This window comes from Typopeltis vanoorti, chromosome 4 (genome assembly GCF_054136105.1).
Source record: "Typopeltis vanoorti isolate ZY-2024b chromosome 4, IOZ_Tvanoo_1.0, whole genome shotgun sequence".
NCBI classification, from domain to species: domain Eukaryota; kingdom Metazoa; phylum Arthropoda; class Arachnida; order Uropygi; family Thelyphonidae; genus Typopeltis; species Typopeltis vanoorti.
The window spans coordinates 133,582,037-133,600,301 of NC_143552.1; the positions used below are offsets into that span (position 1 = coordinate 133,582,037).

General features: G+C 34.5%; 1 protein-coding gene across 1 annotated transcript in view; it reads right to left on the reverse strand.

The window, feature by feature from the left end:
* The window catches only part of LOC150107687 (protein CEPU-1-like), a 172,334-nt gene that overhangs the window by 71,865 nt on the left and 82,204 nt on the right, over positions 1-18,265 (reverse strand). The window contains exon 2 of the mRNA XM_090391466.1: positions 12,188-12,303. Coding sequence (XP_090247592.1) covers positions 12,188-12,303 — 116 coding nt within the window. The remainder of the gene's footprint in view (positions 1-12,187; positions 12,304-18,265) is intronic.

Genomic DNA, 18,265 nt, shown 5'->3' on the forward strand with positions numbered 1-18,265 from the left:
ACTTGTCGCTTCAAGGCAAAACTGAATTTAATTGTTGCCCGAATCGTAAAGGTTTTTTTATTCCCCCCCCCCCCCCCATTAAAACCGTTCCCATTTCCTCATTTTCCTTCCATCATTTTTTTAATGCTCCTTCGCTTCCTCTCTCTCTCTTTCCCATTTTCCCCGTCTGTGATTCACGATAATCGATTTCGATATTTAATCTTCACTTTCGTGTTCATTCAGATTTCTCTGTTTGTTAACCTATAGAGAAGGGTTGTGATTAAATCCACAAATGGATTTTATTTTTAGTTTCATCAAGAGAAAAGGACCTATTTCTGTAAAGAAGCACGAGTTCCAATATTAGAATCAATAATGTCACAGATAAAAAAGTAAAAATATAGTTTGATTATTCTTTAAATAATAAACATCACCAAAATAACGTCATGCTAAATGGAAAGGTTTATTATTTAAAATATAGAACTTGTCATAAAGCAATATCATGTCTTCATTGCTCTTTCCCATAAACAAGATACTTTGAAATCTTTAACATCCTTACCTTGGTTATATGTAAAAGAGGAAGATTTTAGAACCTTATCTTCTAAAAAATAGTATTAATTAATATAAAGTATCTCGTTATTAATGCCTCGAATAAATTATGGAGTAAGTGTGATGTCTACGTAGATTTGTATGGATAGTACATCCTTCTTATGGAAATCTATTCCACAGTAATTAAACATGAAAGATCTGAACTGGGTTGGAATGAAGGCGATAATAGCCAGTTTATGTCTGTTAAGTGCTTGAGTTTGCTGATGAATAAAAATGCATAAATAATAGCGATATGATCACTATTATATAAATATCAACTTTAATGCTTTTTTGGGAGGTATATGAACTATTTTAAGTCAATTGCACGTCATCATTAACCTGACGATAGCATTAACAGATATGCATATAAAAACCAGTATGAGTCATGTGATTTTCATCTGATACGATACTCGATATATATATATCGAGATGTTTCCCCTTTTAATCTAGGGAATGGACTTTAATCTAAATTAGCTTTAGAATGACGTGGTTGAATTCATTTAATTATTAGCTACTATCTTTAATTATGCCATAATAAATACTCTTTGCGTTGTCTTTTGACTATGTTTTGTTAAATAGACACGGCTACTTCCTGCTTGGGAATTCTAGGATGGTTCAGTGGGGTATTATTAAATAATATATATCGGAAGGCGGCTCCACGGGAAAGCATAGAACATTTATTTCCTGTTGTTCCGTCAACAGGCAGACAAGTTGTCGGTCAGCTGTGTCTCAAGCGAAAGAATATTGCAGTTGCCTGTCAGGAGCTGACATGCCGCACGAGAACCGAAGTTAGTTCGCCCGCCAAGTGTGAAAATCTCTATTATTTATGACTCGGTGTTGTCGCAGTTTACCCGCCTTCCATGACAAAATGTTAACTCCCTCGTAACCTTGAGCTGATGCGGCACGAAATGTTACAAGGGGATTAATCAGTAGCTGTAGTTAACATGCGTACAAATTTGAATTCTACGTTTGTAGTTAGATAAAAGAGATGTCGACTGATAAAATGCAAAAATGGATATAAAGTATTCATATAAAAACAAAACAGCGAGAAAAAAAATAAGAAGAAATTGTACGAACTGAATCGAAATAAATCAGATATGAATAAATAACTGAAATATTCTATTATTAGCAGTAACAGATTTAACCTTCACGATGTGTCATACGTCGTGAAGTTAAATTTTATCTATTTATCGTACACAGAGAATTTGATGTATTTAATTTATTTTTTTTTATATTTTATTTAATATATATTTAATATTTAATTTAATATATAATTTAATATATATTTATTTTTTATATTTAATTTAATATATTAATTTTTTTGCAATTTAATAGTTCTTTTATAACCTTTGCGAAAGGGTAGTTAACATAAATATTCATGAAATTAAAGCAGTGAAGGCGTTTTCATGAGTTCAACTATTCAGATAAATTTAAAGTAATAGTTACAAGTTATTCATTACAGTATTTATTTCATAGTTGGCAAAAATTTGCTAATATCATTTTAAATAAATATTCATGATCAAGATCTATTTACACATAGATTAAGTATTGGTTAAAAGATAATATTAACTTAATTTTTATTAGTTTTAAGCCGTTTACAATAGCAGTCCGTAAAATGTAATGAAAGTATTTCTATTAAAATAATTAACTTAAAATTATTATTTGCGTAATGATTTTAAATAGAGGAATAAACTTCTTTGGAAGAACGAAATAATATTAGTGTTTATAAGCTTTATATAAAATCTTCGAAAGTCTTCGAAAGATTTTTATTTCATCTTACCATGAAATAAAAATCCTAGCGACAGGTAAAGAATTTCTTTATTTTACGGTATCGGCAAGCTGAAGTTACTTGGGAGAAGATAACTATACGATGCCTTCTAGTTTCTTCGTAGTATCCAAAGTGTTGAAATTCTATTTCCGTAAAGATGATCGATTGTGAGAAAATCCGACATAAGAAGTCATGCTGCAATGTCAATGCAGGTAATGTTATAATTTGCTGTGACAGGCGCTATAAGTAAGTACTCATTATCTATTATTAATATGACCACGTGTCCTTTGTTTTTTTAACTATCGTCTCGTATTTGATGATGAACTTCTTGGTAGTAATGGAAACAAAAATCTATAACTCTGTAGCAAATTCTCTTCGTGGTGAAAGAAATCATTCCTAAACTTCGTCCTTTATAATTACTTTCCAGCTATCATCCCTATGACAGCAGAACGTTTAAGAATTTGATCTAGCTTCATGTCATTGCGATTACAGTTAAAATAACTAACGTTATGAGACCATGGATTTAAGGAATGAGAAGCTATTTTATTATTGGCTATTTTACTATATCACTTAATTTTGAGACGATCAGATTGTGAGGAAGGTTTTTTTTTTTTAATTAATAAATCGTTTTTTTTCTTTCATTTTCTTTTATTTAAGCATAAAGGTGGAAACAATGTCTCCGGTTAATTGACAACCAGATTGTCGATTATCTGTGAATGGAATTGTCCTTTTGCAGACATCATTGAGTATTCTAGGATATCAAGCCATCTTGTTGGCTACTTACAAAAGTAGCTGATAATGGTTTTCATCGAAAAATAGGTAAGTAAATCTGAAAACATTCATGATTAATTGTCTTAACTCTGCCCCCCCTCCTAGTAATCTAAAATGTCCTTGCAATCCCTTTCAGTGTATTCAACAAGAAAAACAAAACCTATTTCCGAGACTCTGTTTATTATCAAAATCATTGACTTTAGCTGAATGGGAGTTTGCGGTGTAAAAAAAATTAATTAAATAAAATAAAATAAATCCAAAGTAAAAAAAATGAAAATGATTGGGTACTATTTCATGTTTTTTTTTTTTTTGTCCTTTTCGCTTTTAGTCACAATCGACAGAAAGTACTTCGTAGTACTTATTGTTATTTATAATCGTTGTTCTCTTTAAACATGATTTTTAACGGTTTTTCTTAATTTTTGCCAATACAATAAAATTGGCAAAACGAAATCAAAATTGGGTCAACTCAACAACGGTTGACACGAAATTGTAAATATCAAAATTTAGCTGCAGTTCTACTTAGCCATAACGAAGTAATTAGTTTCTATAATTTCGAAATGTTTTGCATAATTGTACCAAATAAATTGGTCCGCTTTAAACCAAAATTGCGAAGACTCGATAAATTTCCCAAACACTAAATTTGTATAACATTCAGCCAGTTAGAGCATTAGCATTATTTTAGAACTAACTACGAATAAAACGGATATATGCTACTTGAAGGTTTATCGTTTTTGGTTTCTAGATTTAAAATGCTGTCCACGTTATCTGTTATTAATTAGAACAATGGCCACCTTCATAAAGAGCTTAAAGTCATCATAAATACCTTGTAAATCCCTAATTTTTTTAAGTCACTTATTTGTTATAAATAAGCTGTTCACGTGAATATTTGTGCCGATCTAATACTGTCAATACTAAATTAATTTCTTCAAATTCTATGAGCTATCGCAGCTCTGAAATACAATTCTTTTGTGATTCTAGCAATCAATAATGAAAGAAAATTACATCAATTTTTAAAGATATTACAACCAATGTGTGCATTTTCATTTGTATTAGATGAAAATACATATGAATAAGTGAACTCTTTGAATAGATAATTGATACATTCCATTTTAAAGTATTCTTTACTCTGAATTTTCACAGTTCAGCCAGTCCACTACAAAATTTCAGTGCTAATAAGCACAGAACATTACCATCAGAAATAATAAAATGGCAGAATATTAAAGCAAAAAACATGCTGTAGAATTAAAAGAAAAGCATTATAACAACCTCAGTACCGAGATTTTCATTTCAAAATTTAAAACGATTGGGCATTAGAATACGAAACAACCATTCGATATACCACGTAGTTATGAAGTTTTTTCCCTAATAGAAAATTAAAGTTCCGTTCTTGTTAAATTTAAGTTATTCTTTATTGATAACCAAAATGTAACACAAAATGAAATAAAACCACTTATTCCTGTAGAAATATGCTAATTCAGTGAACTCTACTTCTACAAGAAAAATCACGTGTACCTTTTAGTTAAAATACTGTTTTGAACAGGAAGAAAGATGGAAGAAAGATATATAACTTTTCAAATTTGCACGCAATCTTGTCTACAAAACCCTATGCAGTCAGATGCCTAACACGGGTATTTAGAGAGAGAGCGGAAGTGACGAATTCCATATCTAAAAATCGCATCCAATGAGGTGAGCACCGGAAGTACTATTAAAAACCCTCATTTATAGAAGGACGATATAATGCATAACTTGTCAATATCAAATTGACCAAGGCATGTAGAGTCCGTAACTGTTTTTGTTTTCTTTTCAAACTTAGGATGGAACTATTGATTATATTACAGAAAACTTCATACGGTCTCATACGATGATATATCGAACATCTCATTATTATTCTGAAACACCTATTGTACTTGAGTTCTCATCTGAAACCCACAGAATACTTCTAGGACCCTATTGTAAAATTATTTTAATCGCCTGGGTTGAGATCGACGATCTCACAGTGGGAGGCTAATTTCGTTTACACTTTTAACTATACTGTTATATAGGTAAAACTTCTCTGGCTTTAGTCCTTACTGTTTTCTTCATGACTTGATCAAATATTGATGAAGAAAGCAAATTTTTGAAAACCTTTACCGTTTGTTATGAGGAGTCAGTCACCAGAAATAGTTTTTTTTAAAGACAAACGCGGATTTTTAGTAAACAAATTAGCTAAATCAATACTCTTACATTGTGGTCCTAACTCCATTTGCTCTGATCTAAAGAATTTAATGTAAAAAAGATATCGCGCAGCTGTTTGCTCAGAGGTTCTGACAATTTTATGCTTTACCAGAAGAGGTTAAATATATGTCAAACTAAAAAATTGTGGTTAGGAGTGTCGGAGGCTAGGTTAAGTTTTAATCAAGGTAACGCTAGTCGTTCGCAGAAAAATGTTTCCTTTTTTACTCTCTTTCAAAAATAGACACAGATATGGCACACCTATTTGACAGACAGATGCTTCTTCATTTTGTTTTCCCTCATCGGAATCCAAGTAATATCCTGCTTCATTTAATATTACTTGTTGTTTACGTTTATCTTCAAACTTTAATTATTTTTCTCATTCATTGCACCGTCACTAAATATTTTCACTCCACCCCTTTTAATTTCTTCCAATATGAGTCGACTTAATTTCGCAATTTCTTATTTCTGATATCCACCCCTTTTTACTGAATCCATTAATCATATTATTCATAGAATTTCTTTAACCTCAGTATAATATTTCCACAACTTTAGTATTCTGATTTATCTATTCTGAATTATTTATAATGCACTTATTATGACGTCAATAATATACGTGCGCACCATTTTTTAACATAGTTTCCAATGTTTGTGAATACACTTAGGCCAGAGTTCAATCCCAACTTCCTGTATATGCCTGTAGAAAAAATAATCTGTTATTCTGAAGCAAGACTTGAATTGTGAAAAATTATGTTCCCATTCCCATATAGAGCTATTAATTGCAACTCTGTTCTCGGTAGAAATAAGAATTCTTGGAATGGTCTAGTTGCATATTATATAATTACAATAAAAATAAAAACAATTCTCATCAAAAATAAATTATTTTTATAAAATTAATTTGTATTTTTAATTTAATTTGGAAATAAATACAAAAAAGGTAAAAATTTTCAATTTTTATTTTAATATATTAATTTATTTAACTACACTTTTTTTTTAATTGATTATATTTTTAGAAGAGGATTTGAGATAAACAAAAATGACGAGCATATTCAATTCAATATCCAATACCCTTGGAGGGTAATGGATGGCAATTTAACAAGTGCAAATAAATCTAAAGACTATGTGGAAGACAATTCTATAGAGAAATGAGTTTGCCGAGCAAACCCAGAACAGTATAACCAGGAAAAGAAGGGAGATGACCTGGCCCGGAAGACCCCCCCCTGAAAAGGGCTTGGGACGACTTCGATGTTGGCCTTCGCAGTCCGGGTTTGTTCAGGTCAACCCCAACCTGGGGGATAGAAAAACTTTCAACTGCGAAAGGACTAGACATACCTGTGGGTTAAACGCTGATAGGGAAGGAAGATCGAGATAGCGTCAACACCTACAACTTGAAGGTGTTATAGGAGCAGACACAACCGGATTCCCCCCTGTATGATCTGGCAGATGGTTGGTGGGTCGCACCATCTCCTCAGGAACCGCTCCTCACCACGTAAGCACCTTTCCTGCTCCAGGAATCGGCGGAGGTAGGCTGAGAGACAGTTCCTAACACGGAGATAGATGCGATCCTCCTCGTTAAGAAGGTGTTTTTTCCTGATTTTCCAAATGTGGTGTTTGATCACATTTATTAGGAAAATCAGGTGTTTCTTGTTTTTGGTTACTGGGGGAGGAAACTGTAGCAAAACTACTTCGGCGAATGTGAGCGCTGGAATCGCAAGTACCTCAGCTAGTCTGTGCCAAACACGCTGTACTGGCGGGCAGTGAAAGAAAAAGTACCCTACGGTTTCTACCGCGCCGCAGACGTCGCAGAAGGGGTTGCACGGTCGCGAGCTGTAGGCTGATTTTACCAGTTTCACCGGGAATCTGCCGATTCTGGACTTAGCCTGGAGAATCTGGCGATTCTCCAGGCTAAGTCCTGGTGAAATGGTTGCCCCCAGCTGTTTTTTATGTTGGTGAACAGCACCTCTTCGTTTGTGCCCAGATCGGGCTTTTCCCAGTCAAAGTGGTCAAAACATTTCCAGTACAGCTTGTTTGGGCTCAGCTGAAGCACTCGAACTCCTTCCGTTGCCATTTTTTTGAAAAGTTTGCATATTGTGTAGTACCACTCTGGCACCATCTCCGCATATGGTCCGGCGTTGACAGTGGTCCCGAAGTAGGGTAGGAAAAATCCTAAGAAGTATTTAATCAGATTGCCGGAAGGGTGATTTGATGCCAGTGCTTTCCGTATGGCTGAGCAGTGTTGGTTAGGTGGAAGTATTTGAGGATTGGCAGGGCGAATCCCCCTTGTGTTGATGTAGCCAATGAAGGTCTAACTGAGGCTCGGTTATTGCTGTTACCCTCCTGCCATGATCAGAGCTTTAATTGCTCAATAACACCTTATCCCTACACTGTCCTCTACAGATAACGGGGAATATGAAAAGCATTCTTGCTTCGCCCCTTTAAGCCAGTCCTTATAAGGATAAGAAAATGACGAGTATACTCTTGGAGGGTAATGAATGGCAATGCTATAGCCAATGAAGTTTAACTGAGATTCGGCTGTTGTTGTTACCCCCTGGGACGCAGAGATTCGAGAGTTTTGAGTTCGCTCTCTTAAAGTTTTTGCCTTAAGGGAGCAATTTGAGTCTCCGGAGAAAGTGTTCTCCGGCACGGCCCGCTGAGGGGCTTTGTCGGTGAATGATTTTCTTCGGAATTTGAGCGGTTCTGCTCGGTGGTGGTGTGTGGGTGGAAGGCCATCACTGAGTGGAGCCACCGCTGAGATGGACGGTCTTTCGCCCACGATTGAGTGGCCTAGGGATCGTCCGAATTTTTAGAGTTGGCTTTACTTACACATCGCCAATGAAGTCCTAACTGAGCCTCGGCTATTGCTGTACCCTCCTGCCATGATCAGAGTTTTAATAGCTCAATAACACATTATCCCTACACTGTCCTCTACAGATAACGGGGAAGATGAAAGCATGCTTGCTTCGCCCCTTTAAGCCAGTCCTTATGACTATAAGAAATGACTAGTGTTTATTATGCTTCTTTGTTCTTTCGCTTTGCTTTTAGGTAGTACAGAAGTATGACGTTTCAATAAAGTTTTGGAAAAGTGTTTTCTTTTCTTTCATTTGTGAGTATTATAGTCGGAATGTAGACCGGATACCTAGACTCCTCAGTGATCTTTTATGGCGGTGTTTGAAGATTTTCCGCATGTTTCCGATCTCAAGTCTAATGGCCGTTGGAATAGTTTGTTGTAAATTATCCGTGTGTTCTTTTGGCTGGCTTGTCTGTTTGCAGAGATGAAAAGCGAGTAACCTCTTTATGAGACTTAACTCACCTTTAGTTGATAACCACTTATGAAGGTTCTTCACGTCGTATTTTGCATTCAAACCCACCTCTTTCCAACTACCAAGAATTATAATTTCCGAATGAAATATAATCGGAAATGGGAAAAAAAGTATTCACTTCATTAATTCAGTTCACTGATTTTGAGCATACAAAATCAATAAATCAACTTAGTGAAGCAGCAACTTCCTGTTTCGTATAAGAGGTTAATACAAGAACAAGGAGATGTTTTTCTTTGGAAATTAAGATGGTCCATATCATCGTCATTGAAATTTTTTCGACTATGAGGATGAGGCAGTAACTGCTTGCAGAGAGAGAGAAAGAGGTGAATGAAAGCCAAAAAAAAAATGGCTTAATTTTTTTCATTAAATAATCTTTGTTAATTACAATTTTATAAAAGGATAAAATAAAATTTTTGAAACTATTTGGATTACTGTTGCAATAGAAAGAGTCAAATACATGCGATCTGTATTTTTTTTTTATTATTATTTTATGTGGCTTCCACCCACGAAAGATTTGTGTAAAGTACATTGTTTGTACCGTGGGCGAGCTAAGGAAGTTTATTATCTTTATTATATACAGTATATTGTATTTTTATTTATCTGTAACGTAGTCCAGACCATCGTCGCTCACCTGACAAACTTTGCCCACGACGGGATTCCAATGAGCAGCCTGTTGGTTGGAAAGCAGACAAGCTAATCCACTCGGGTAGCGTATCTGTTACCTCTGTTACACTTTTTTATACTTGCCACTACATATTTTTACTAGACTATATGACCAATATTTTCTTCATTCCTTCTCATTTATCAATATACACTGTTTGGTCAAAAATTAGAAATTATTTTTTGGCATCAGTTATAACCTTTTAACGCAAAGCTAGAGCGGTTAGAAAATTACATCAGCACATCATATGCAATAACTATTGATGCGTGTATAATCTGTACAATAAAAAAAAACAATACTGCACACTTCAAAATTGATTACATAGGATTACAATACAAGTATCAACTACACTGCTTGGAAAGATGTCAACGGACACCATAGTGTGAGGAACAAAAGCCACGGCGCCCACCTTAATAAGATGCATAACATTCTTTCACTGGGATGACTGCAGCAATCCTACGGGTGGCAATAGCGATCAATGAGAATTTTGGGCCATTCTCCTACTAGGAATTTAATAAGGTCCTGGGCTGTTTTGAAGAGGTAAATCCATTGACCTCATACGACGTTCCAGTTCATCCCACACATGTTCAATAGGTTGAGATCAGGGCTCTAGGGAGGCCAGCCAATTGTGGTGACGTTCATGTCCACAAACCACGCAATTACAGCAGCTGTCTTATGACACGGTGCATTTCTTGTTGAAAGAGATCATGGCCACAATTCCGTAGAAATGTCACAAATTAGGAAACATTTTGTTGTCTAGAATATTCAGATACCTCTCCGAATTCGATATGCGTGGCACCACAAACAGAGGTCAGAAGTCAAACTAGGAAAAACGGGACCATACTATCACACCGCCGCCTTCGAATTTCATAGTTGGGGTTACGCGCTCTCGTAAGAGACATTCATCGGGCATCCGCCACACCAAAAACTCTGCTAGGTAGAGGGTGTATCGTGATTCATTGCTCCATAATACAGCTTTCCCTACTTTTACATCCCACTTTACACGCTATTTGCACCGTTGACCACGCTTTGTTAACATGTTGGTTCGGGTAATGTGGGTGTGCATATTGCGATGCTATCAAAGAAACTCGTGTTGTGAGCGTGGATTCTGAATGTTTTCGTGCAGATTCGTGTTCCAGTCGATGCCCAGAACTCCGTATTCAATGTTTCAGCAATTTTTAAGTATGGTTGGTCGTCCACTGCGGATAGAAATTGCAGTTGACTCCCAGCGCTTCGATCTTAGTATGGTATCTGATTGTTGATCTGGGATGGCCCAATTTGTCAACAATTTGCCGAAGAGATAGGCCTTCATCTGTATGGCATCCTATCACAACGCCTTTCAAACTCCGTCAGTTCCCTTCCCGCAGTCCATTGACTTCTTTCCAAGCGCGTACATGTTGCAGGTATTGAGTCTGTAAGTTTCGTTGTGTGTGTGCGTGTGTGTGTGTGTGCTCTATTTTCTATTTTGCTGAAACTAAATCCTTACCATCTCTCTCTATACGATCGGCTTGCTCACTTTCACTGCAAAAATTCATTAGAAGTGCTCAATATTCGCGTTCGGATTCGAATTTAGACGTTTCCTTAGACAGAATCGTCCCTACTGACTGAACGGCTATCTAAAGACACAATTGTACATTTCGAACTGGTAAAGCATGCATTGTAGTTTGAGCACGATGTCTTCGAAAAGCGAGGACATTAAAAAAAATGAAATCATGGATATCCATTGATTACCATAAAATGTATTTTTAAATGATCAAAAGAGAGAGTACATTAATATATTATTACAAAGTACGAGAACTATTTAAATTTGTATTGTCTTGTTAAATAATGTTAAAGTATTATATACGAAAATAATAATAATCAAGATATTATTTAACACACATAACGATGTTCAATAAACAAAATATGAATTTAAAAAATTCCCCACTGTCTCCATTTTAGATATCTTTGTAGTCGTTTCCACTGTAATACATTTTTAGTAACCTCCTTAATAAATAAAACTTCAATTTTATACAAAACAGGATGATTTTATTCCAACCGGAAATTTCTTTGTGAAGATTAGCGAAAATAGAAAGTTCTTCTGTAAATCAAACCCGTTCTTAAATTTCCATGTTAGGACACTTCATTCCAAAAGGGTTATTATCAAGGTAAATATTTAGATTACTTTCAGAAGTACTTGCGCATCCAATATTGCTCTGTGAGCTGAGCCCGACTCGTAACAATAAATAACCGAGGAACGTATCTCATTGGAATGTCGATGGCCGTTTAAAATTTATAATCTCAGCTTATTTTTTTAACGGAATAAGAGTACATTTTTTCCCCCTGTTTCATTTTGAAGGAAACAGATGTAGGATAGAGATCATTAATGGAGTCTTAGAGCTGTGTGTATATATCCTAACTGCACCGAGTTAGGTAATTGATTGTTACTGCAACTCTTTGATTCAAATGGCTCACTTGTACGTCTTTTACCAATACATTTCCGACATGATAAATTACCTCAGATAAAAAGTTTTTTTTTTTTTATTTTCTCCTTTCTTATTTCAATGCATTCGAAATACATTTGTCCTCCCTAAACGCATTTGAAAATTCTATAAAAATAAAAATAAATAATGCATGTTTTTCTGTCTTATTTTGTTCACTCTAATTGATATACGACTGTAAGTTGGAGTTTCTTTAACTGCTATTAGAATTCATGTGGTTTCTAACTACGTCACATATGTCTTCCTGTTACTGTGTGTGACGTAATTACATACGCTTCAGGAAGACGTTGTTCATTGGAGAATACATAACGTTTATTTATACTGTTTAATGAAAGTTTGAGGCAGCTTTTTTTTATGGAAAGAAATTGTTATTTAAACACAAATGGGTTGCGTAAAAAATATTTAACTATACCCGATAGTTTCCTAGATAATCCACAACGCAGGGTAGCGTAACATCTCTCCCGGCAGCCACTGTGATATTTGGAATAGGTTCGGCAAATGTAGGATCTTGATGATCTACAGGTGGTGCTAAAAAGACAGAAAATAAATATCTAGAAACCTTTTTAGATTAATATACAAAATAATTCTTTAATCTAACAAATAACTAACTACCGTTAACTAACAATCTTTAATAAATAATTATTAAATATTGTTAGTTTACTATTTTATTAAATAGCCAAGAAATAGTCATTTGTGATAGCCAAAGTATATCTTCGTTTTAGGCATTGCTATATATAATATATAATATAGCGACCTCTCCTGTCAAAAATTAATTTGCTATTTTTTTTTTTTTTTCGTCAGAAAAAAGAGTAAATTGTAAATACATTGCTATATCGCGACCTCTCGTGTCTAAAATTATTTTTTTTTCATCTGAAAATATCAGTTCTAACTCAACTGTTTGGGAGTTATTCTTGACGTCGTATTAAAGGCTATTTTAAATAGTTTTATAATATTGCACTAATATATATTTACGTTACATGTGTTTGTCGATTTATTAACAATATAATTTTCTTTATATTTATAAAAAAAAATGTTGTTTAATAGTTCGATATGGAAGTGTATTATTTTGCACACGATATTGCCGAATCGCAGAGTTCACAGTGTATTTTATTTTATTTTATTCTTCTCAGAAATAAGAACTCAATTTATATTTTATTTACCTTAGAAATAATAGTGTAACTTATATTTTGTTTAAAGATGTTTCATTACTGTTACATTTTTTTATTTATTTTCAGAAATTTAAGAATATATTATACACCTTTTCTTATTTTGTATCATAATATTACAATTAATCTATCGACACAGGTGTAGAAGAACAGATCAATCGACCGTGATATGTGGTGATTGATTCATTCAATCCAATACTCCTTGGAGGGTAATGAATGGCAATGCTATAGCCAATGAAGTTCTAACCGAGGCTCGGCTATTGCTGGTACCCTCCTGCCATGATCAGAGCTTTAATAGCTCAATAACACCTTATCCCTACACTGTCCTCTACAGATAACGGGGAAGATGAAAAGGATTCTTGCTTCGCCCCTTTAAGCCAGTCCTTATAAGGATAAGGATATATATATCTAGAATCTAGAACAATAGGCCTTTAAACGACAAGATTCAGTAAGAACTGAAATAGCAATAGATAACAAGATCTTAGAACAGGTGAATTCATTTAACTACCTAGGATGTATGATCACATATGAAAATGAAGAAGATATAAACTTAAAAATTGCAAAATATTTAAAAATATGAGGTGTAATTAACTCTATATTTAAACCAACCCTAGTTCAAAAACAAACCAGAAGAAAAGTATACAATACATTAGCCCTATCAGTCTTAATGTATGAAAGCGAAATCTGGACAATAAAACAAAAAGACAAACGAAGATTAATAACAGCTGAAATAAAGTTTATGAGAAAAATTGCAAAGTATACTCTATTTGGTCACAAAAGAAACGAAGAAATTATGAAAGAATTAAACCAAGAATCAGTAATAGAAAAAATATAAACATTAATGGATGGAACACGTTCAAAGAATGAAAATAGAAAGATTACCAAAACAGGCCTTAAAGTACAAACCATTAGGGGGAAAAATAACCAGGACGTACTCTTACACGATTCAACGATGACTTCTAACGCCGGAACAGGCCACGCTAAACCCAAATCCTTGATATGCATGATGATGATGATGATGATGATGATATGTTGTGAAATGGGTATTACACATCATTAATAACGATACTGTATTATGTATGACATAATATTATGTCATACATAATATTATGAGGAAATATAGTTCTATAACATGTTTATTAAAAATTCAAGTTATATTCTGACGATAGGATGAAATATGCTTCTTAAAACTAAGTAATCAACAAATCTATTATTTCCCACATATAAATATTTTAAGATTGGCAAACGGCAATCTCGTCTGTGTGAAAACCAAGCTGCTGTTTTTTGTCTTGTAGGAATTTCATTTTGAAGTTAGTACTTTGCACCAGTTACTCTGGCGTCACTTTAAAAGATAGCTTAAGTATTGGGTGCGGTATTGTACCGACGCATTTTTCAAGTGACACAGCTCAGCTAATTGATTCCTTAAGAATACAATTCCTGTCATGAAGAGCAAAAGGAGTGCAGAGATGACATATCGGCGGAGTTACGGAAGGAAGGCGACATGGGACGGAGCTAATGTGAAAATTGCAAGTGTGCTATGCGTCATCAGTCATCTAGTGTACCGTAAATAGTTCATCTGTCTGGGCTGGCGCTGTACTAACGTCATTTCGCTGGAGACATTGCTGTAATTTAGCAAATGAGTAGTCAAATACGCGCGATTGAATTCGGTTCTATTAGATCGCTATCTTTTCGTTCCCCCGAAAAGGGAGTTTTATCTGCGATCAGCTTCGTAAAGGGATTAAGAGTTAGCTAGTTAGTAGGTGGCGCTTTTAGAGGAAGTGATTAAAAGCGTAATTTGCTGTCATCCAGAGTTTCTTCAGAACAAATAAATATTGGTGACCTTCGAAGGTCATTGACGGCGAGTGTGCGGAAAGGAAGAGAATTCCAGTCTGTTTCACCAGAAAAGAGAATTGTCATCGCAGGAAATTTTCAATTAGGTTACCAGTTATAGGTGGCGTTACAATCGTCTTTCGTTTCTTTTGTTCGATGGAAATGAAGATTCTTACTGAAGATGTTTTTCCCCCTCATCAAATGGAATCTAAAGCGATTTGTCAAATTACTTGAACTTTTCCCCCCTTTAATTTAATAAGCCCCCCCCCCGCCTTCAAGATATTGGGTTGCTGAACTTTTCACTGAATGATTTGGAAACGTCTCTACGGAATCTGTCAATTCTGATATATGCACAATTTTTTATGAGAAAATAAAAGAGGCGTTTGTCTTCATGACAATTGTTTGAACATTGTCAGAAGTCCAGAAGTATTTGAACAATAGAAGTACTTTGGTTAATACCGAATACCAGAGCCACTTTTATATTTTTATAATTGTTGGAAGATCTCAAAAATTATAGTAATTTAATATACAGAGAATGAATAACATATTATTAAAGAATAAAACGGGTTTACAAATCTAATTATCATTATTGTATGCATTTTCATAAACATAGAAATAACATGTACTAAATTACTCACGTATAAAGAACAAAGTAACGTAGAGACATTGTTGACGATTTACTTCGCATTCTACAAGTGCTTAACATTGACAGTATTTTCTATGCGTAATTTCATTAGTTTCTGAGCGAGATTAAGATCTCTATTTGTGAGCTTGCATTCGATATATCGCCAAATGTTACTGGACACAACTCCATTAGCAGCAAATGTCTTTATTTTATAAACTGAGGAATAGATTGAATAAACTTTAGTCTTGAGTCTCCCAGGCAACCAGATTTTGATTGTTACTCTGAAAACGAATGCATTTCTTCACTACAAGAGGAATATTGACCTATGAAGAGAGATAGTTTCGCCTAGCCCTCATCCAAAAGATGTATTTTAGGTTAGATCAGTATTCAGTGCTCTGTTCAGGACAACATATCTCGGACAGTGCATTTCGTTGTCCCAAAACGTTTCAGAAACAATACTTGATTTATATGATTCTTTTTCTTATTGGTTTTTGGACCACGTACGTCCTTGCCAAGAAAAGCAGTCAGTCCATAACGTTGTCGCCCTCTAACCTCCACATGGAAAACGTACTTGGATAAATTACTTTCTCCACACCCACACACGATCATTTGGATTTAAACGTTCGTATTTAAACATTCATACACTCATTCGGAGTCACATGAATGTTTAAACTTGTCGCTATTGCTCGTATGGAGAAATTCCTCATGTAGCAGTCTACAATAGGAAAGGGAAAAAAATCAGTATATACACAGGTATGCAGCGATGTATATATAAAGCCGTTACTGCGAGAGAGAAAGAGAACGCAGATATATTATTGCGAATGTAGAAAACCCCGTCATCAGATTAGTTTTTAATAAAATCATTTCTACACAAACGGTTTTAGGTGAGGATATAATTTTGATTATGAAAATTACAGATGAGAATTGTCTCATCAATTCATTCGCATCTCAGTCCTAAGTTACAGAACTAAAGTTACGTTTTATTTAATATTTTTAAAAACGATTTTTTAACCTTTCTACTGATATTGAATATTCATATTTTGTAACACCTATAACATAAAGTATTCAGAGTTATATTGAGTGGTTTCATCTTTCGCTCTATTCCTCATAATACTACTACTATAGATTAAGAAACTTCCACGTTTGAGATCCCAATAAAAGAAACAGTCATTGAATAAACGAACTGTAAAAATTATCCTAACATGTCTTGGTGTATATCTTACATATCTTTTCTCTATTTCAGCAAACAATAATTTGTTAGACTTTTCAATCTGAGGGGCGATTTGAGAATTCATAATCTAATTGTTGTTACTTTGTATATTAGAAATCCCAATTGATAATCAACAATGACGCCATTTTTTCAGTGACTTAATTAGATGAGAATGCACTATTAAATAGTTTTGAAGACGAGGTTTGTTTTTTCAAGAAGAAGAAAACGACTACTACTGACACTGCTGAGTGTATAACACATATGATAAAAGTAGCCTAGTGAACGGATTTTGATGAAATCTATTATTTGGTTTTGTGAAAGGGGGGGTCTTGCATTAGTAATTTACTTACTTTCTATAATAAAGTAGTAGTGGAATTGGATAAAGGAAATCCTTACTCCGTGATACTGCAGGACTTTGCAAAGGCATCTGACGATATTTTACATGGAACTCTGTTTTATAAATTGAAGCAAATAGAAATAAATCTGAAACTGATGATTTGGATTAGAGGGTGGCTGATGAAAGATATTAAAAAGTGGTTTATGGAGGAGTTGAATCCAGGAGAAGACGTGTGACTTGTGGTGTACTTCAAGGCTCAGTACTTGGTTCCTTGGTGTTTAATTTATACGCATTAATGATATTGTAAAAATTGCACAGAAATATGCACTTATTTGCTGATGAGGGAAAACTAGGAAGAGTCATAGTTAATGAAACTGATGTAGTGATCTTGCAGGATCACTTACATATGCTGATGGTATGGACAAAGTTAAATGGGTAGCAGTTTAACATGGTTAAGTATAAATTAATGCACTCGCTGTGATCACATGCTGTGTACTTTACATATCGATGGAATTGAACTGAAAGAAGTTGACGAGGAAAAGGACTTGGGGGGGGTTGTGGACAGGGAATTGAAGTTTAGAGGGCATATTGCGAAGGTGGCCAAAACAGCACATCAAATTATATGATTATTGAAAAACACCCTGACAAGCAAGGATACTTATTGTTCCACTTTATAAGGCATTCATACGGCCATATTTTGATTACTGCGCACAGATCGGTTGGTGGTGGTGGAGAGGATCCAGAGGCGAGTTACAAAGATCGTTAGAGATCTGTGGACTCCAAAAAAAACTAGTTGATAGACGTATGAGAGGAGATATGATAGAGGCGTATAAGTTATTAAAGGGGTTCTATAGGATTGATGCCAATGCCTTGTTTCGGAGAGAACCAAGGGGTGATCCTTGCAATTGTGTAAAAGTGTAGTTAACAAAAGTGTTAGGATTAGATTTTTTGGATGGTTGTGAGTGCTTCGTCTATAAATGAGTTTAAGGAGGTATGATAAATATTGCGTGAATAATGGCTAATATCTCAATGTAGGGTCACCCGCGATGAGTCTTCTGATTCCATGGAGACTCCCGTTGTAATAATAATAATAATAATAATAATAATAATAATAATAATAATAACAATAGTAATAATAATAATATGGTACCTTTGTTAAATATTAAATTGTAGTAAACTAAGTTCTGTTAGTGTTGCTATGACAACGCAATAAACCTGTTGGTCTAAACGTGTAGACCCCTGTTTTTTCAGGTAGCAATTGTAACAGACGTTTGTCTAAGGAACCGAAGTTTTTGATAGTGTTTGATTATCGATACACTTCG